This window comes from Ambystoma mexicanum, chromosome 1q (assembly GCF_040938575.1).
Source record: "Ambystoma mexicanum isolate Mex_15411 chromosome 1q, UKY_AmexF1_1, whole genome shotgun sequence".
Classification (NCBI taxonomy): domain Eukaryota; kingdom Metazoa; phylum Chordata; class Amphibia; order Caudata; family Ambystomatidae; genus Ambystoma; species Ambystoma mexicanum.
The window spans coordinates 59,819,025-59,840,793 of record NC_090922.1 but is presented as its reverse complement, the minus strand read 5'-3'; the positions used below and the strand labels follow the sequence as shown (position 1 = coordinate 59,840,793).

Genomic DNA, 21,769 nt, shown 5'->3' with positions numbered 1-21,769 from the left:
TGTCAAACTTTACCCATTGGGGAATTAACAAGCAAAGCCACCATCACAGGCTCCCCAGTCAGCCAAATACGTTTGGGCCAGTTTCCGGTAAACCCCGCGTCAAGAATCAACCCACAGAGCCACTACTACAGAGCCTCATGGCACGTATGTTTCAAACATTATGATTGGGCCATATATTTCACCCATCAGGTACACAAGGCGGCATATGCTCAAGTCAGGCAATCCTAGACTACCAAGGAATAGTGTAGCACCTATTTTTTTTCCTGGCCTGGTTGAGCACATTATGCCAGGAACGGACCCACTGCCATCACCCCCACCATCCTAGAGCAGCTGCTCTGATGAGGCGATAAGCAACCTGCAAACAAAAGGTTAATTCAGGATACGGGCCACAATACCAAGTTCCAAATGTTAATAAGGCACAGTACACCAGAGGGGGAGTGGTGCCCTCAAAGGCTTTTATACAAAAATGCTTAACTTATTAAACTTGAACACTATCCTCTTTGCTCAATTCACCACCAGCCCCAATTCAGTTTCCCCATTCTACGTTTCACCACACGTTTACAGGAGTAGGAGATGCCACATGCACAAACCCCTCTTTGTATTAACCATGAGCATGTTTTCAAGCTCTCCACCCTGGGCTTCATCCCTTCCACATCACAGCCTCCCACTTTTCACAAGTACTTTTCTGGGTGTAATTACTTAAAATGAAGCCGCTGCCCTAATAAGGCTCCTCTACAAACACAGAACCTTATGGTCGGTTTCGCCCTTGCTGTCCTGGTTAGTGTAACTGCCCCGCTCAGCCGCGGGTGGCTTGTACAGGGTGATTAGCCCTTCAGGGAAACAGTTCCTAACAAGGGCAACCAGAAAAAAAAAGAAATAATGATTGCTTTGCTGGGGGCTTTGGCAGCCCTTACATTGCCTTGCAGCGACTTGGGCCGCCCTTTCTTTAATTTCTAATCTGCTGGGGCTTTGGCAGCCCTTTCTTTCCTCCGTGGAAGTGTCCCGATTTCTATCCCTGGGCTCCACAAGCTCGCATTTCCTCTGTGGTGGTGTTTTTAAATGTCCATTGAAAGGGCGTTGTTGTTGGCACTTTAATTTTCTTTGTAGCGGTGTGTTAGTTAATTGGGCTCTGCCAGCCCCAAAGAGTTCTTGGAGCTTATGAGCCCCTGCTGGCATCGTAATAGTTAATATTTTCCACCATGGCAGTGCTCTCAAGCGGGCAAAGTCTTTGGTGAACTCCGCCCAGGCCCACCCACCGCCGTAGTCCGAGCGACCAGCCGATGCACGTGGAGATGAGCCCCAGCGGCATAGGATGTTATAGGCAGGGCTCCAAGTCCTGCTTTGCCACTCTCCCAGTCTGGCCACAGGGAAAGCGGATTACGCGTGCAGGCCCCCCCCACCCCCGGCAACAGTGCGGGTGGGCTTCAGCAGCACAGCCATGGTATTCTCACCCTGGCTGCACTGCACATGCGGCCCAGAGACTTCCATCACCTCTGGGCTGGCCGGACTGACCCCCAGGTGGTCTGGTAGCCACTAGGCCACGCTCCGGGCAGCCTGTAGCCACTAGGCCACGCTCTGGGCCGCCACATCACACCGCCCCAGACCTTGGTGTCATCTTCACCAGAATCGCTCGGCAAATGCAGCCCAGGTCTTACTGTTCTTATGGCCCCGCTAGGTTTGGCTGCCGGTCGGTTCACTGCCTCAGGCCACGCTCATGTCACAGGGACTGCAGCTCTTCTCTTTCTTGTATGCCCTGCTTTCTCCATCTACCCTCTTCAACAGTCACCTTCCAATGTTTTCTTTTTAATCCAAAGTATGTCCGTCTCCTGGCAGGGGAGGCCTGGCCATTGTCTTTCAGCCTCCTCAAGATTCCATGTGTCCCCCATGGTCGGGAACATGGTACAGTCAGGTAAATCAGTCTATGTAAAACACACACATTAATAAAGCTGTGTTGTGTCTTTATTTATATACCTCCCATATATGTATAACCCCCCCTATCTTACAGGGCACATATGGGCTGAGGGTTACAAGAAGGCCACGAATGGCCTCACCAGAGGCGCTCTAGCAACATTCTTGGTTGCACTCGCCTGAGAACTATGCACTATGACCTCCATCCAATCAGTTCTCTAGCACCCCTGCTTTTGATGGGAAAACGTTGTTGCGATATAATTCCACACCTGTAACCACAAAGCTTGGTCAGGGGTGCAGCTAACTTCCTGAAGTGTGGCCAGGCCAGCACAGGAAAATGTACGTGGCATCAGTGTTAATGAAATGCTTACCTTTAAGTAACTTCTGTGTCACATTCTCCCACTTTACAGAGTAAATGTTTATGAATGCCCCCTCAACACAAAAAGGGGTTGCGGAAAAGGAAAGTTTGATGGAAAGACTGCTATGGAGTGGCGGAGAGTTAAAGTGTGAGGATGAGGGAGTTTTCTTAATGGCAGTGCATGGCTAAAGTGATGAGGCGGGAGAGAAGAGACCAAAGGGAGAGTACTCAAAGGAGATAGAGAAGAAAAATGTATGTTCAAAAGAATGCAAGAATCGCAAAGCTCCAGGTAGAACGGGGAGGTCAACATGAGATGTAAAAGGAGCACATAACAGTGGGAAGAATATATATGAGCACAGCAGTGCTGGAGGCTAATGAGCATCAGTAGGGACGCAAAAACGCAGGCAGAAAAGGTGAAAATATGGCGGGGAAGAAATTGCATAGGTCCAATTGTTGGCACAGAAGAGGCAGGAAAGCAATCATTACATAAAGAGCTATGAAAATGGGATGAAAGTTCACAAGCAATTGGGAAACAAAACAGTCTATTAGGGAGAAACTGAACAAGCAATCTAAAGGAGGGCCTCAAACTGTACAGAGCATCAATGGTGATAGAAGATCCAGGTACGAAGTGCTCTGTAAATCACCAAATTACTGCAAGTGGGGATCTTTTTATTTTTATTTTTATTTTTTTTTTAAGCGCACAGGTTTACAGTGCACACAGTTGCACAACAAAGAGCTAGGAAAAGATCTGGCAATGATGGAAAAGCGCTGCCACCGTTTTAGAAGTGAGAAGAACGAGTAGAAACCCTCCAGAGTAAGGCGTGGGATATTTAAAAGAGCAATGAAAAAGGGCGTGTTATGAAAAGCCCATTAGATGCAAAGCAGACATTTACAACAAATAGGGAGGACTGACACGTATGGTACACGGAACGGTAATGGCATGCATGAACTAAAGGAGAGGGCACAACAATTGACTGCTGCAGTCATGTTTAGGGCCAGTCTCCAAACAAACATGCCAAACAGGTAGAAGGGTAGGTGAGGGGCAAAGAAGCACTTTGCGGGGCATAAATATGAGAAACTGTTACCACAAAAATATAGTTGCAAACTACTAGTCAGTCATAATAGTCCCCCTCAATACTCTACACGCATACAGACCGTCATTTCTTATTTGCTTACGGTTCATTTAATGGCTTTTGGCGAGAGTACATTTTGTGGCCTGATAAGAGCATGGGAGCAAAAAGGCATGCAAGAAAATTATGCAAGCACGTAGGATGTCAAACATATGTTTAGGGCCCAGTAACAAGGGAAGAACCAAGAGTCGAAGCATGATGTAAAGAGTGAAAGTATAGAAGATGGTTGCAACTAAACTCACATCATGAACTTCTTCCACCGAGATATAAGCTTCTGTAGGCAGTCCCAGATCCTTTGGCTTCACGTCAATAATCACAAGTACCTGAAAAAGAAAGTTGCACATCTGTTAGATGTCTCAAGCTTCCGCCAGAATCAAGTGGAAACAGTTTGGCCAAATTGTGACCTCCGATTGAGCAGTATGCAAATCCCAGCCACACACAAAAACAGGCCGAAATGAAAATCAGTGCTGGGGCATAGTCTATATCAAACAGGTGGGGAGGTCTTCATGGACAGAGCTCAATTATGCAGGTCACAATTGCTATGGTTCCATGTAATAAAACATCAGCATACAAAATAAAAGCACAGAAAAATTGCCGTTTTTGTGTTTGTTTTTATTATTTGTATTGCGCGGTCATACCCTCAGGTACCAGTGCGCAGCATTTACAAGAGATTGCAAAGCTTAGTTACAACAAGTACAGAAATTATACGTATACATAGTAAAAGTAATAGACGGAGAGATATACATATATACAGATGGGCAAAAGGTACAAGTAAGTGACAGCAGTGAGCAGTGCAATATATACAGCTGGTAGTTTGGAAGTGATTCATCAAGGCCTACGTTTTCAGCCATAAAACAAATTTAGAACGGAAATTCTGAAAGGGCAGGTCCATTCTGAGAGATGGCGGAAGGGAGTTCCACAGTTTGGCTGCTTTCACTGGGAAGCCGTTACCCCCTATTGTGGAACGTTTGAAATTAGGAATCGAAAGGCGGTCTTTGTAGGCCGATCTTATGGGTCTCAAAGAGGTCTGTCTATGAAATCTGTCGATCAGATAGATCGGGGCGGCGTTGAGTGATTTGTGCGTGAGAGGCGGTTTTTAAGAGAATTTTGTCATTGATAGAGAGCCAGTGATTCTGCTGGGAATGTGCGGTAATATGCTTCATTTTGGAGATGCCTAGTGCTGCTCTAAGAGCATTATCTGGAGAGTTTGCAGTTTGCTGGTGGTGGCTTTGGAGGACCCAAATAGAGAGCGTTACAGTAATCCAAACGGGACAGTATGAGGGCTCTAGCAAGGGTCAAGCAGCTAGTGTCGATAGAAAGGGTTTGGCTGCACGAATCAGTTTGCACGTGTACACCGTGGAGGAGGCTAGGGAGTTCACCTGTCTGTTGAAGGAAAGGGTAGAGTCCAAATAAAGGCCTAGTGTTTTAAACTCTTGTCCTACATTGATGCTATGGCCATCGATTGTGAAAGAACAATAGGCAGGGCCTAATTTGTTTAGGCTGGTGGTGGGGCCTAAGACGAGGAGTTCTGTTTTATCATCCTTCAGGCATAGTCCTGATGATGATGTACACCCTATTCACCAAGGCCAAATCCTTCCCGTAATCTCCAGAAAGTGGAAGGAGGATCTGGGCATCATCTGCGTAGTTCGTGTAGGTGATCCAGATCATTGAAAAGGGGCTTGGTAAATATGTTGTATAGTGTGGGGGGAAACACAGGAGCCCTGTGGCACACCACAGGTGATGGGTATAGGGTCTGCTGCAGCTGTGGGTGAAAAGGCTCATGGTCCTGTCGTTGGGGAATGATCTGATCCATGTGATGGCCTCAGTCGAGAAGTGAGCTGAAGTGTGTAGGTGCATGCATAGGACAGAGTGATCGACCAAGTCGAAAGCTGAAGAGAGGTCTAGGAGGAGGGGTAAGGCAGCTTGGCCGTTGTCTCTAAGCTTGTCGATCTGTGCTTTAAGATCGATGAGAGCAGTCTCGGTTCCGTGTTGTGGACAGAAGCCCGATTGGCTCCTAGTAGGTGGTGTTCTTCCAAATACTTCTGAATTTGTACATGGGCAACCTTATCCAATATTTTTAGGAGGAATGGTACAGTCTTTATGGGTCTATAGTTAGTAGGCGTGGCTGGGTCAAGTATGTTTTTTTTTTTTTTAGTAGTGGGAGTACCCAGGATTGTTTTAAATTAGTGGGGATGGAACCAGTAGAGAAGGAGGCATGGATTCATTTAGTAATGAACGGGGAAAGGTCGCGGGCAGCATCTTTAATGAGTTCTGCGGGGCACAGATCGCCCTGACAATTGGAAGGTTTCAGAGACAAAATCATTTTCTTTACTTCTAATGTGGTGACTTTGGAGAAGTTAAAGTGGGTGGTATCCTTTACAGTAAGCTTCTCAGGCAATTTGGAAGGGCGAGGGTCATTAGGGGAAGCTTTCTTGCTAGAGATTTTGTTTTGTAGGGTGGCAATCTTGTTAGCCAAGGCATTTTGGATTTCTGAGCACCAGTTTTTATCTTTGGAACAGGTATCTAGTGGTGCTATGGGGGTTTCTACTTCAAGAATAGAAAATAATTCCTTCATGTTTGATTTTGCCTGGGAAATGCGGGAGTCGAAGGAGGTTCGTTTTGCAAGGTAAACTTTTTTTGCAAAAGGGCAGTTAGTTTGGTAAGTTTGAGTTTATTCACTGCTGAAGGGAGTTTTTTCCAGGTGGCTTCAGTGTCTCTTTTTTGCTGTCTTAAACTTTTGAGGAAGGGTGTGTACCATTTGTTTAGGTGAGTTTTTGTGGGGACATTAATACGGAACATGAGGGGGACACCCCTCCTGCAGCCCCTACATATATATGGTCACATATATAATGTCGCCACAACCTTAGCATGTGCCAATATAGAAAGCTGAGACTTTCAGCTGATCACAACACGTGCGTCAATGCCTTCCAATAATAAAAGATTGGTCCCAGCCCATACAGAGTTAACTGACCAAAACAAAAATGCATAACGCTTGAAATGTAGACATTGAGTGGATGCGCTAACCAGGTCAAAGCATTTCACTCTCACCAGGCAACAGCTAATCATGAGTGATAGCGGAGGCATAATACAAGGAGACCTCAAGCCAAGTGAGGTGCAGGAGGGTGGAGGCCGAACACTGAAAAAGCCACCACACACACCTTTAGTAAGGCCCTTTGCTGAGCAGGATCCCCATGAACAACAAGGGCCCTGCCAGTCTACAGCGGTGTAGGTTATGGCCCCTGTGTGTGCATAAAAAATGCATATGTGGAAGACTTCCACATTCACCATGAAGTCATGGAAGAGGACCAACATGGGAGACGTAGCAATGCTGGGACAGATCTAGTCGACGACTTGGACCATCTGGGTGTCACCTACACTAACTATGCAGATGAGCCCCAGATCCTCATACCTCTGACTGGTTATTATGACAAGGACATGGCCCTTGTCAACAAAATTTGCCAAATCAATCAGGCATGGATGGCCGCCCACGGCCTATGCCTGAATGATGATAAAACTGAGCTCCCGATTCTCCGAACTGTAGCTAACCTAAGCAAACTCTGCCCAAAGTACACCTCTTTCAATATCGATGGGCACATTATCAAAGTGGTAAAAAGGAGGTAAAAACATTAGGCTTTTACCTGGACTCAACCCTTGCATTAAGCAAACAAGTGAACGCTATGGCATCCGCAACAGCATATTTCTTTGCAAAGAAAGTTGTACTATCCTAGCCAGAGCTCTCATCCTCTCCAAGCTAGATTATTGCAATGCACTGTACTTTGGTGCAAGCAAGAGCACTGTTAAGAAAATCGACATTTTACAAAAACAACGCGCTCCGATCAGCACTTGGCATATCAAGGAGGGAGCACACATCAGAACTAAGGAGACAGATTAAATGGTTATCCATTAATGACAACATCACGCTTAGGACAGTCAGCTTAACCCACAAGTGCCTCAATCATGCTGCCCTACCCTACCCTACCTCAGAGAGAATCGTCAAAAAATCTACCTCATTCAGTCTACATGTGCCTAGAATCAGACTAAAAAAAGGCGGGGGGGGGGGGGGAAGCAGCTTCCCTGTCATGGCGGCACAGCTCTGGAAAGCCCTCCCCTCCCTAAGAGCGGACCAACCCTTCCTGAACTTCAGGCGAAACACCATAAACTGGCTTGTAACTAAGGACCTCCAACACACCTGATTTGTGCAAGCCTTGACAATTGTAGCTATGACTTTTTAGGGACTGTAGCTGCTGCCACTGACCTTTATTGTATTTCATTCTGTACCTGCATCTTTTTTATATTTTGATATTTTTATATTTTGATGTATATTCTGTCGTTTCCTTGTATAATTAATTGTAACCCTTGTAACTCACTCCATTCCAATCATTGTAACCTATGCCTAAAGTATACTTGTATCCTTTGTGCAAATGCGCCCAGATACCTTCGGGTTTGGCGCGCAATACAAATCAATAAAACATTTTTTTCCCCCAGATCAACACATTTTACCTGGAAGAATATTAACTGCATATTTGCACTTTACCAAGTCCTGAACGAAAATAAGAAAGCAAACAATCTCATCTCCCCACAGCATTTCTAAACCAAACACTGCAAACTAGGACCATGCATCTATAGCCCAGGGTGACAGCAGAGCCAACGAACATCTAAGACCATAAAGCACAAGTGAACTGTACATAACTTACAGAGTTGGGGCAGTATCTTTTCATGAGCTCGTTGATAGCAATGTCATTCTTGTGCAGTTTGGGTCCTGTGTGGTACCAGCCCACTATTCGCTCTCTTGCTAGAAATAAAAATATATTTCAGGGTTTAGAATAACAAACTATTTTTCTCTTCTTTCAGGATGGCGGTGAACGAGGCGTAAACTCACAACATAAAAAATAAAGCTTTGCTTCGCTAAAAGTCTGAACTAGGTTATCCTCTAAACACCATGTACAGATATGTGCAAACATGCTATTACAGCTCATTTTCTATTAAAATAGACAAAATCCTTACCCCCTCCTCGTCAATCTTCCTCACCATAGTCCTTAATTAAGGTGAGGCATCCGCTTACTAGAGACTCAAAAAAAAAAAAAAAGCCACCCTCATCCAGTGTTGTTCAAAGTTTGGGGCTGGCGCCCATGGGGGCCCAATTACTGTCCAAGGGGCACCAAGGGATTACAGTGACTGCTTTCAAGAACATGTGAATAGCTTTAGCTTCAGAGGGGCCTAGATACAAAATATTTTTACTCAAGAGGAGTGCACCCGCTCAAAGAAAAGAAAAAAGTTGGAATACCACTGCCGGGGTCCAGTTTGTACACCATTCTCCCCATCCTTTCTTCACCACCCTCTGTTTTAAGTCTGTTTCACAGCATACATGCATTTGTCTCCGTTAGGGAGATTTCAGTTTCTGTGCCAATTCCCTTTAACCTTAGAGATCCCCAGCCCTTTGCTGAAATCTGGGACCCTTTTGATTTTAACCTCCTGAGTGAGTGGGCCTTTTGCCACTCAAAGCTTTTGTGTTCCTTATGTTTTAATGGAGTCTGGTAAACTCCGTAGGTATCTGCTATTATAGTGACAATACATTTTCTTGTGTGAACTTTTGTCCTACTTACCTTTTTCCTTGGTGGGCACGGCACACCACCTTATGTGGAGTGCTTGGGGGTTACATAGTGACTCCTCCTCCCACTTCCCATGTAACTTTGTTACACTAACTTGAATGGCTGGTTGCAGTGGTTTCTTTTTACTACCTTTTGTATCTGCAGTACAGCACCCCTGGGTGACCATATTACCAAAATGGCCCTTGTTTGTTAATTCCTTCTGGGCTTCTACTCTGTTTCGATCAGGTTTAAGTCCATTGTGGGTTTTGCCTTTGGCGGGCTTCAGACCTGAAGCCCGCCCAGGCTTCAGTGTGTCTGGGAAGGCGGAAAGTGAGGGTGGAGCCCAAAACATACTGGCCTTTGTTTGTAGGCATGGCCAAAACTAGTTCCAACTGGGTGGGTGGCTGTCCTAGAGGATGACCACCCCTGTGTGATTGACAGCTTAGTGCTGTGAATGAATGGGATTTCGCATAAAAGGCAAGGGTTTTGGGACTACAGGCAGAGGCGACCACTGGAACATCAAAGCCGACGACGACAGATGCCAGCAGCACCTTCCAGGACTGCAAAAGCACAGGTGAAGCCTTGCAGTTGTGCTGACCCCGTTTTCCCCCCATCGACAGGAAAGCTCTGCCAAGGATGACTTCCTCCCTTAGGCTGGTGGGACCAACTAGTCTCAAGACCCGCTTTGTTCTGGGCCAACTCCTGAGTCGCTGTGACTTTTCTGGGCTGCAATTTCCCCAATACCCAGGGTACTAGAACCACTGACGAGTGCAACATCTTCCCAAGTAACGAATCCGGCCAAAACTTTGTGGGCATCTTAAAGGGCCTCCAGAAGAAGGAATTCTTTGTCCACAGGTAAAAGGAAACTCTGGTTGGAGTTATTTGTTCTTCGTTGGCACTGAGAAAGAAAAGGTGCCAAAACCACTAAGAGCAGCTGAAACGAGTGGAATCCATTGCTGCAGAGTCCCTCTCGAGAGTGTGGCCGCAGATGCCCGCCAGATGTCCTTCCTTTCGTCACCACGACCAAATACCAGGAACAAGGGTATGCATCAACAAGGAAGTCAGCTGGAACATCTGCTTCAATTCAAAAGGTACTGTGGGGCTTTGGGCTTAACCTTTTGCCAAATCTAGCGCTTCCTAGTTTGGGGAGTGCTCCTTTCAAACTACTGCAATTCACTTGTGTGCGGGCCCAACAGCTTGTGCCCCTGAAGTAGGCTCACTTGAGCGCCTGGCTTTTTCTTCAATGAACTACTGACGTTCAACTCACTTTTTCTAAGAAGATTGCATCAGAACTAGAACTGTCTTGTTGACAGTGGCTGTGCTGGCTCCCTAAAGGCACCCTTCTGAACTATTTGAATTGTTTTACACTATTATTGCTGGGATAAAAGACTGCCTACATCCCTCTGGGAGAAAATACTATTGTTACATTGCTACAGTGTTCTAGCCTACTCTACCATTTCCCTCCAAACTCTGTATTGTATGGTAAACCTAAGTGCTACTACTAACTGATGTCACTGTGTGCTCGAAATGTTTTAGTACAAAAAGAATTCACTTACCTGCATTATTGCTACTTGAATAACTTGATTCTGAAAAACTGCTTGATGTTACTATTAGTAGCTGCATAACCTAGTTATTTGCTTTGTGTGTATAAATAATTGTAATATACACTTTTAAAGTGTCTAAGTGTTTACTTGTCTACTGGTTTCTACGGATTTCATTGTACTGCTCTACAGCTGACAGTACCCCTTCTAAGATAAGCCTGGCTGCTCAGCCACTCTACAAACGTGTGTAGTACAGGACTATGTTAAAGGTTGGGTCACTAATACCAGGCAAGTCTTGTAAAGTCATACACCAGTTGAACTCTACAAACTCTTACCCAACAGTCCCTTTTCATAAGCTAGAGACAAGTAATGAATGTATTAATCATTTTAAATGAATGTCTTTGTCCAGTGGGTAATCTGGGGCTCCCCGATAGCAAATATACATGTATCTTTGCTAAGGGTTGGATAAGGTTTTCATAGCAATGATAATTACAACGAAAAACTTACCTTTAATGGCTGGTGGCAGTGAACCTTTTTATTAATTCTGTGCACCTTTAGCGCAGGCTGTTTGTATAGGCCCAGTAAAGACACACATGGGTGTTCATTTGACCAAAATGCCTCCCCCCCCCCCTTGCTTTTTTTTGCCATGTTAGCGTTCCCAGGCCTTTATTGTTCCCCCTCGACATCCAGGGCGGGTAATTTCTGTTGTGCGTCTTTATGACCGTTCCAATGGTAGATGCGCTCAAAAGTAGTAGCTTTTAACAGTCCCCCACATTTGCCTCAAAATGCATTCAACTCTCACCATTCACTTTCTTGAACATTCCATACATATTTTCCAGGTAGTCGTGGTCCAAGAACCAAACTGAATCATCCTTCTCATCCTCATCAAACGGCACTGAAAAAGCAACAAAAATAAACAGCAGGTTAATTCTGTGCGAGGCAGCCAGCATGAACAAGGAAATTACAACATACGAGTCAGCAAAACAAGAAAGTCTGCTCACTCGAACTGAAAACAATATTAATTTGCAATTAAAAAACACATATGTAACCATAAACATTCAAAAAGATTTAATTACATACCCAAAAGCAAGATTTTGATGGGTGTATAGTGGGCCTCAAAACGTGCATTCGCTACTATGCAATCGCAAAGGATAATTTGTTCACAATGGTGTGCTTTGTGCATTTGGATAAGTGGCATTCACGCCAGGGAGAGGCGTTATTTGTAGGTCTTGAACTGTAGAGGGGTGCCCAGGCTATGTTGCTGTATGAGTGGGCTCAAGCATGGAGCTAGATTTCTTTAGCCATCTTTTAGATTTGAGTAGGTTGGTGCAGGTTTGTGCATTCCCAATGTCCATTACAGTGTTTGCAGAGTATGGTCGAGGGTACCATTTCATGAGGGTAATTCTAGGTATTAGTTGTGACAGGAAGATATCTTAGTGGGTTCCAAGTGTTAATATCCCCGCAAAAATATAGCAATACAAACATATTGCCATATGTTTGCAGCAATATTGAGCCATGGACCCTGCGGGGGGACACCCCCGCTACCACAAATTATCCCCCCTCAAAAATATCGCCTATGGCGAGAAAAAACCATATGTACGCCAATATTTTTGGTGGGGATAATATGTAGGGATACCATCTTAGTGTGGGTGGCACTGTTGGTCACCGAAGTCCTACAGTGGTTTCCACACCTTAGAAAAGTGTACAATGGACCATTAAGATCTATTGTAAGCATGATTATATGAACACATTCCCCTCATCTAACCTGTACCTTTGTACAATCTTGTTAATCTCGAACCTGCTCCCATTTTACCCATCGCTGCCCACAGACTACAGTCTGGTTTACCCTGGGGCAGGAGCAGAATAGGTCACTATCCAGATAAGCCCCATCACTACAAACACAAGTAAACTATGGTTGGGACGGGTGAATTATAAAATGAGAAACCCAACTGAAGCCTGGCATGTATATTAATTTAGTACAGGGATTATTATTTCTGTATGAGAGGAGACCCGTTTGGCATGGTGCGACAGACTATTAATGGAGCCCTGCATGGCTCATGTGCGACAGCTGTGTGGATTCATCGGGGTCAATGGCATCTAATTCAGCAGGATGTCAAAGTCAGATATTCCCAATGCTTGGCATTTCCCTTTAAGAGTTCTAGGTTTACATAGATACTGCATACGATGCAGAGTATTAAACTGGTAATATTGTTTTGTAGCTAATTTAACGATCAGAGAGTGATCGGGGTAGGAACTCCCACAGATCAGTGTTTAGAGTCTTTCAAAATGTTAAATGATCATCAGTAAATAGTAGTTTGCAGGTAGGGAATATATTGGATTCATCAACCTGGAAGCATACTATGTTTGAAAAACTAAAAAAACAATATTACACTTTCTTAGAGTATTCTTGTGTTGCCAAGCAGACTATACTGGGACTGGCAAACTAGTATTTTTCAAACTGTGCGCATAGTGGGATGGCCAAGCTCGGATAATGTGGTAATTCTGAAAACTTGGGATAGACGTAGGCATGAAACATGTGCAGTACCTCAAGGTTGTCAACGTGGGAGGATACGTTGTCAAATTAGGATTATACAAACTGGGTGCATGTTGGGATTCTCTTAGTGGCAAAATACAGACGTGCAAAAGCGATTTTACTGGGGTTAGGACAACGGGTGTATGCTGTGAGAGCAGACTGGAGAACACAATGGCCCTGTATTGGAATTGTGCAACAGTAAACTGGAGTAATCATGTATAGTACAGTGTGAGTATACTGTAACTGCGCAATATTAAGACGAAGTATGTAGGAATTATGGAATCTGGGATTATACAGGTATGCTGCATATATGGTTATGCCGTGCAAAATAGAAACAAGCTGGATTGTCAAAATGGTTATGTACTAGGATTTATAAATACCTGGAAACATATCTAGAAAGTAAAATGAGACGATCATTGTAAAAGGAAATGCGAGTATACCAGATCAGCAAACTCAGAATTTACTGGGTTAGTTCAAATAGTGTACTGGAATTGACAAACTAGGAATGAATTGGGATTGCACAAACTGAGAATTTACTGTGCTTGAAACCTCTCAAACATGGCTGTTCGATTGACCGAGACACACAAACAGGAACCTCCAACGTCTAAGCCATTTGCAAGCCTGGACTCTAAAACCCACTCCAAGAACCAATCAGATGAACCAGCACGGACTCTCAAAGGTCGGACTACATGGACTTTAATAACACAAGTGTGAAAGCGAAGGGTGGAAATAAAATCCAATTATCCAAATTCAGTTTACTATAATTGTTTTAAGTAAACTGGCATAGTGCAGACTGGAGAAATATGTGGGGACTGTCAAAAAGGGAGCAGTCTCTGGCTGTAGATCTGGAACCTTATACTGGGATGGACAACCTTCAAATATACTAGAGTTGTCAAACTGGAATTATAAAGACCTGGACAAACTAGGAGTATGCTAGGTATGCCAAACTGTACAATGATTGTGCATTCTCACCTTAACCATCCCATATATTCCTATTTCTCCACCCAGAATACATTCCCAAACCGGGAATGTTTAACTGTTCCAGAACTTGCAAACACAGAGAATACTAGGATTGCTAAAAAAGAATCCAACAGGGCAGTGTACAAAGAATGTGCTGGAGTCAAACTGGAAGTACAATGGGATATATTGGTACTGTGACAACTTAGAAATGAATGAGCTTGTTGAAATTGGGAATTGTTTGGGTGGGGAGGTCACCATAATGCTACGATTTGTGCAAAAGCGCGTGCCTGCCTGTGTGTGTGGTAACTGCTAGTTCTTCCACCCATGGAAAGGATACTGTGTGTTGGGAAAGGTTTTCTTTTTGCACCTTTCCCCCAAAGATTTCTATGGGACCCCGTACTTTGTGTTTATTTTTAACTTTATCCTGAATTTTGGGAGGCAAGTAAAGACTTCTGCTTTATTTCCCTTGCCCATTTTGTTCATTCTTATTGGGAAAATGACTAGTCCAAGACTGACAGTGCTAAGAGACTGGCCTCATTACAGGTCTTGCGGTCTGGAAATAAGGGTCCCGGTAGCAATGTACCAGCACCCATTCCCGACTGCCAGACTACGAGAATGCCTGCAGGGGCCGGTGCTCCAAGCAGGTCTGACCAGGCATGGTTTCATGGAAGCACCAGCAGGGTTAGCAACAGAGCTTACATGTTCCTATGGGGACTTCCTGGACCGCAGGTGTTAGGCAAGAATTTATGTAGTAACCCCTGGGAGTGGCAACACAACCCTTGTCCTCTTGGTATTAGGTAACCAACCCTTTAGTATAGGCCTATACAACAAAAGTTGGTGCTGTGACTGAGCAGCCAGGCTTATCTCAAGAGGGGTAAATGTGAGCTGTAGCAATGAAATCCACAAATACGAGTAGCCAAGTAACACTTCTACTCAAGGTTTTTGTTATAATTATTTAACAGTTTTTAGATGAGCATTCTTCAACAAAAAAAAAGGGGCACTATGTGTAACAAGTAAATACTTTTCCAGAATCAACACAAAGCTAGTAGATACTCTTTAGAGATGCTTCTTACACACGTCCTACACCCAGAGGTGACTTCACCAACTAGGACAGTAATGGCATTTATATATCACCAGTACACTTCATAGATTCTGAGGTTTGTAGAAAGGAAAGGCGAAGAGAAGGAAAAAAGGTTAAAACAGGTTCTCCGAGCATGTGAGCACTTTTAAATCTTCCAATGAAGTCTAGATAAAAGCCTTCCCCTGCAATAATAGTTAAAAACCAAGTTACCACCTACAAGGGACAGTAAGTATAAAAGTCAAATGGACTAGAAGAGTCTGCAGGCAGCAAGGACAGCCAAAGTGAATTGGAGCACAGTCTATGGAGCGGAGGCATTTCTTAGATAGCAAAGTCTTGCACAAAGTTAGAGAGTTTGCTGAAGAAAAAGCACTGTAGGGTCACATGCTGTAAACTCTTGAAGGGTAGAGCTGAAATCAACTCGAGCAAAGTAGCTACTGCAAGTCTCAACCGAAAAGAGCAAAGCTAAAGACACTGAGGTAAGTAACCTGAGTCAGAACCATACCTTTGGTTTGAAGAGTGGTCCAGCTGGCTTCTGAGTGGTTGCAGTGATGCAGATCCTGGGCACAAGAGGGAGGACGTCTGGAGGACTCCTGAAGCAGCAATTTGGAGGTTGGCGGTAGCTATAGGGTCTTTTCAGGTCAGCAGCACTTCGCAGTTTCATCGCTCGGTAAACAGCCCCACTGCGGATCTTGGATACTGGTTGGGCTATCTTCACTCCTTGTGTCCTCCACTCTACTGAGGGGACTCTAGCTCAGTTTGTCCTGCTTCTGGAGGGTCCTGGGAGACTCCTGGAGCTTCTGGCCGTATCCCATGCGGTGCACTCTACTACGGATTTCTCGACCCCTGGCACTCGGTTCCTGCAGCAGCAAAGAAGTACAGCCAGTTGGGGTAGATGGTCAAGTGGAGTTAGTCTCAGGGTTAGTTGGTCCCACTAACCCAAGGGAAGTTGTCAGCCCTTCCGGAGCTTCTCTTGTCAATTAGAAAAAGCACAGCAGAAGCGCTTCACCAGGCAATGCAAAGGTCCAGGACGATGCAGCAAGCTTTGTTCAAGGTTTCTTCGGTGGGTTGTTCTTCCCAGTGGCCGACTGTCTTCAGTCGCAAAACCCTGGCCTTTTAAGCAGGTTTCTCCCATTCATGCACAGCCTAGGCTGTCACTCAAACAGCAGGGTGGCTGTCCTGAAAGGACAGCCAGCTAGCCAATCATGACTGGGTTCAATAAGGCATTCCTAAAGACAAAGGACAGGGGGGTTTCGGGAACCTCCCTCGCTTCCTGCCCTTCCAGACACACTGTAGTCAGAGGCGCGTTTCAGTACTGAAGCCTGCCAAAGGCAACACGAACAAAGGGCTCAAACCTGGCTTGGCGCGCAGAGTAAGACCCAGGAAAGACCCCCCCCCCCAACCCCCCAACTACAGAAAATGGCGAAAAAATAAGACCAGGCCATTTTCACAAAATGGTCACCCAAGGGTGCTATACTGTAGCTGAGGATTCATCCTGCAGTATGAAAGTTAAACCACTGCTACCAGCCATTTAAAGTAGTCAGGGAAACAAAAAAGGTTACATGAGTAGGTAGGAAAAGGGGCTACTAGGTAACCCCCGAGCACAAGTCAAATTTCACTTTACTATTCTTGGGAACAGCAGTTCACACAATTTATAAAAAAAAAAAAAAAAAAAAAAAAAGTATTTAAACCTTATGAGAAATCTAAAGGATTTCTCTGTGACACTGCACTGAAGGTGCTGTGTGTCACCATACAAAATAGTAAATGCCTACGCGTTTGTCAGACTCCAAAAACAAAAGGAAATACAGAATCCAAATTAGATCAAAAAACATGAGAAAAAAAGGCTCACTCTTTCCATGTTTAACATTTTAAAAAGTCCTAAAGTTCAGCAAAAGAGCGGGGGGGGGGGATTGTCTAAGGTTGAAGGGAATTAGCACAGAAATGGGAATTCTCTTTAACACTCGTATCCCCTAGACTAACTAAGGGACAGGAGAATTTAACCCACTCCTGGATGAATCTCCTAATCCAGTAAGTCATACTTTCTGGAGTGACCATCAGCATTTTGGTGATTACACCCTGACCTGGTTTCTATGGGGACATCAAACCATTGGAGGCTGATTGACCACCTTAATTTTGTATTCTTCCCGTTCATCTGCATTAACCATCTCAAGGGTTGGTGGTCTGTCTAAGCAACAAAAGAGAACCATAAATGTACGGTCTAAACTTCTTCAGAGACTACACAATGGTAAAACACTCAGTTGAACAGTTGCACACCTTGTCTCACAGTCCTTCAGTTTCCCATTGATGAAGCAGATAGGATGTTCCCTGCCCTTCTCATCCAGCCGACTCAAAACTGCACCTATACCTGTATTAGAAGCATCTGTCTGCACAATGAAGGATTGGTTGTAGTCAGGAGCTCTCAAGACTAGAGCTTGACAAAAAGGGCTTTCTTCAGTCCTTCAAAAGCCTTGGTGCACGCCTCATTCCCCCTGACCTTCTTGGAGAATTTGGGTGAGATCACTACATTCATGGGAGAAGCTATGTCCCATAGTTCTCTATGAGGTTACTGTAGTACCCAGCGAGACCTAGAAAGGCTCTCACTAGGGTCCGAGTAGTAGGGGTGGCCCAGTCTTGTACAGCTTGTACTTTGGTAGGTAATGGCCTGGTTACACCTCCTCCTACCTCATCTCCAAGGTAGTCAGACCACTAGCCTTAATGGTCAGACTGGTCTGTTCAAGAGCCTGCAAAACGTATGGTAGGTGGCGACGATGCTCTTCCCCAAGTATGCCATGCAGAAGTCCTCCATCCCATTCAGCACTTGATTCACCATCCTCTGGAATGTAGCAGGAGCATTTTTGAGTCCAAAAGGCATAACCTTAAACTGGTAGAGGCCTCCTGGGGTAGAAAATGCATTTTCCCCTTGGCATGGCCTGTCAATTTGCCAATAGTCATAGGTTAGGTCAAATGTAGTGAGGAACTTGGCTGGGCCAAGTTTGTCCACTAGTTAATCTGTCCTGGGTAAAGGATGGGCATCATTCGTGGTGACTGCATTAAGAGCTCTATAATTCACACAGAACCTCAATTCCTTGGTTCCTGCTTTTGGTACTAGTACAACTGGACTAGCCCATGGACTTGCAGATGGCTCAATAACCCCGAGATGAAGCATCTTCTTGACCTCTTCCTTTATCCTTCATAAAACGATCTCAATGGCATACAGGTCCCCAAATCTTAGTATAAGCTTGTACTACTCATGGAACAATGGTAGAGTAGCAGAGCAGTCAGGCTTGTCATAGGGGGAAGATGTGAGCTGAGGCAAGTATACTGAAGCCAACTAGTACAGTAGAAAACACCAATAAACATCTATTAAAATATTTATATATTTACACAAGGAATGTTTTAAAATACTTAAATCACTTAACCAACACACATGAATACTTATACTTTTCAAAGGCCACTGCTTGTTATAGTTGCTCGTGGTACAATTGTTAGAGTATGACAGTCCTACCATATTATTGGTACAACCGCACAAAGACAAAGATATACAGTAATTGTATTTTTTTTTAAATTATTTGTATTTAATCAACATGATTTTCACAAAACGAGGGAGAGAAAAAAAAAGGTCTCCTTTGTCTGCACAAGTAAGGTAGTGAGAAGAAAAGTAAAGTCTGTGTTTCACCATAAGTTGTCCTGTGGGTGCACTCCGAGGTCTACATAAGTCTTTGAGGACCCAATTAGTTGATTGGGAAGTTGACGTGATGAAGAATTTTAGCCACTTTGTTTTGTCTCCACTAATCAGCTGAGCCCAGCACATTGGTTCATCCATCCGCGTAAAGTTCGAGAATATATGTTTCAGATAGTGAGCTCTTTATCAGTTGGTTGCCCGGACACTGTAGCAGTAGATGCCAAATTGTTTCTTTTTCCGTGGTTGTGTTACAGAAGCGGCAGAGGCTAGTAGTTAAAATACCTCCGATTGCCAAAATTTAATTTGTTGGTAGCGGGTTTAACCGGACTCGTAAGAGGAAGTCACGACCATGCCTCTTGGGGATTTCTTGATGCAAGTCTGAAGTTCATTTAGTTTTTTTAACATTGCCTGGGAGGTGATTTGTTCGTTTGTTGCCAGCCGCTGCTTCCAGTGTTCGTATCCAATCCAGCTCCTTTGGATTGTCACTTTATTGTACAGCAACATCTCTTTGTCGCACTCTATTGACTTTAGTACAGCGATGTTAGTTGCTTCCCAGGCGGTGAGGCTTTTGCTGTTTGATTTCTCCATTTCCTGGCTTATTAAGTTGTAGATTTCTGTAAAGCATCAAAGTAGCGTATCTAACCGTACCTTGTAGTGAGGTATAGACTTAGTTCACGGCGAATCGATGCCACCAGCGTTGAGTTCGGTAAGCCAAGTACCTTTATCCAGAATAGAGCTTCCAGTTTTGGCCAAACGGCCGTTCGGATGTTTGGCATTGCTTCGGCCCTGTAGGTTAGTGATGGGACCACCTTCATTTTGTAGAATTCCAACACTGGAACCATGAAGTAATGGCCAAACTTCCTGTCTATGGCCTTTCCTTGCAGCGCCAATTGGTTCGTTTTTGCCCTTAATGCCTCTTGCATTGATGTGTCGTTTTTTCAACTGTCCAAAATGACCCCAGGTATTTAAAGGCTTGAACTTTTTAGATGGGGTTCCCGTCTAAAAGTAAGATGGATTTTCTTTTTCCTCCTTGTTATTTCCAGCGTCATGAACTGGACCTTTTTTTTGTTGATTTCTAGGTGGTTTGTCTTCATATATTGCTGCAAGTTTTTGATTTGGTCTTGTAGAACGAATGGCGTATGGTCTAATAAAATCAAGTCATCGGCGTACAGTGGAAGGGTGATCGACATTTTGTTCAGCTTTGGAGGAAATGCTCGCACTACTACATCTGAGTCCTTTAGGTCCCCTAGGAATGCCAAGACGAGTACCAGGGCGAGCGGACACCCTTGCTTCACACCTCTGCATGTTGGAATCTCCGATGATAAGACTCTGTGCTGGTCTAAGCGGACTCACATGCTGGTAGCTGTATAGAGGGCCTTGATGGGATCAAGGATTGCCGGCGGGCAATTCCAAGCCGCTAGTTCTGGTCCATAGACGGGATCTTTCCACTCGATCAAATGATTGGTTCAAGTCTATGAAGGCTATAAATATGCGTGGACCTCCTTCGAGTACTTTGTTCTTTAATACATTTAACAAGAAGATATTAGTGTTTTGCCCATTCTTTAAAATTGTCTAGTAACAGGGAGCCCAAGACTTTCCCTATTGCGTCCAGCAGGGCTATTGGGCGATAGTTCGCAGGGTCGCATTTGTTGCATTTCTTAAAGATCAGGACCACTGTTGTGGTTTTCCAGGACGTCGGAATAGATTTTAAGTCCGCACATCTCTGAAAGATTTTACTCAATAGGTTTGACCATTCGTTCAGACAGGTTTTTAAGTCCACGTTTGTCACCCTGTCCGGGCCTGGATCTCTGGAGGACTTTAATGATTTGTTTTGATCTGTTCAAGGATGTCTGCTGGATCATCTAGCCTCACCCATAGCTGGGACTCCATGCTGGAGGGTGGAGTCAGGCTGTTTTCCGGGATTTCAAAGAGGTTTGTAAAGTACAATGTCCAAGTCTGTTCACCAATGCTATTCATCATACTGTTTTCTAAGGATGACGAAGTTGATTTTAAGAGCGTCTAGAATGCTCTTGCCTTATGACCGATTATGGCCTATGACGTTTTCGGCGTCTTGCTGGTAAAGATGAAGGCAGTGTCCTCTTACCCATGTTTTGTATTGGTTAGCTGCAGCAATGGCCTCAGAGTTCTTCCGTCCTTCCCAACTTTCTCGCTCTCCGTTCAATCTTCCTCCATTCGCGTCTCTTGTCCGCTAAGGTTTTGTCGTAGACGTGTCTTGGGTGTATAACCGGCTGGTGTTTTTTAGTCTGCGCTGTCTTGTAGACTATGAGCAAGGGCACGTAGTCGATTAGTTTTAACTGATCTGTGTAGGTCATTGCGTTGTATCTGGACTCCACATCTCTTATTGCTTCGGACAACAGTTTTAAACTGCAACCTTGCGTGACGACTTCCAGCTGGGCTTGCATTTGGGCGATAGTCATTGATAGTGTATTATGGTCGCTTGAAATTGTATTTAGTTAGCAAAACCACAAAGTATTTTAGGAAGGAAAACAGTTAGTCAAACAGTAGCAGAGCTTAATGTTTTAGAGGTCGTTTCTGCACAAACTAAAGCTTTCAAAGGATGACACCCCCCTCCCTCCCCACTATGTGAAAGTCAGTTTGGAGAGGTGTTAGAGAATACAAAACAAATGTTCCTGTGAATACTTTCAGTCTCTAGATAAGGATGCTAGAAGAATTAACACAATGTTGGAGAAACTGTTAAAGGACTCATTAAAGGGACACACGCCGGCAGCTTGGGTCCGAGGGAGGTAAGAGTGCACACCTCTTTGTGCACTCGAACACTCAGAGCAACTTCTTGGTTTAAGGTAATAAGGTAAGCAATACCTTTTCACCCCACAGTACCTTAGGTTAGAAGAAATGTTCATGGCTAGATTTTCCCCCCGTGCAGCAGCGATGGACCCGGACACTGGATTAATTAGTCTGGCGACGAAAGGCAGGACTCTGAATGAGATGTCTCAGCAGCAGTCTCAAAAG

General features: G+C 44.5%; 1 protein-coding gene across 1 annotated transcript in view; it reads right to left on the bottom strand.

Annotated features, from left to right (window-relative positions):
* The window catches only part of PSMD7 (proteasome 26S subunit, non-ATPase 7), a 62,773-nt gene that overhangs the window by 26,286 nt on the left and 14,718 nt on the right, over positions 1-21,769 (bottom strand). Inside the window, exons 3-5 of the mRNA XM_069635511.1 lie at positions 11,328-11,420; positions 8,091-8,188; positions 3,639-3,719 (exon numbers count right to left, since the gene is read on the bottom strand). Of these exons, the coding sequence (XP_069491612.1) occupies positions 3,639-3,719; positions 8,091-8,188; positions 11,328-11,420 (272 nt within the window). The remainder of the gene's footprint in view (positions 1-3,638; positions 3,720-8,090; positions 8,189-11,327; positions 11,421-21,769) is intronic.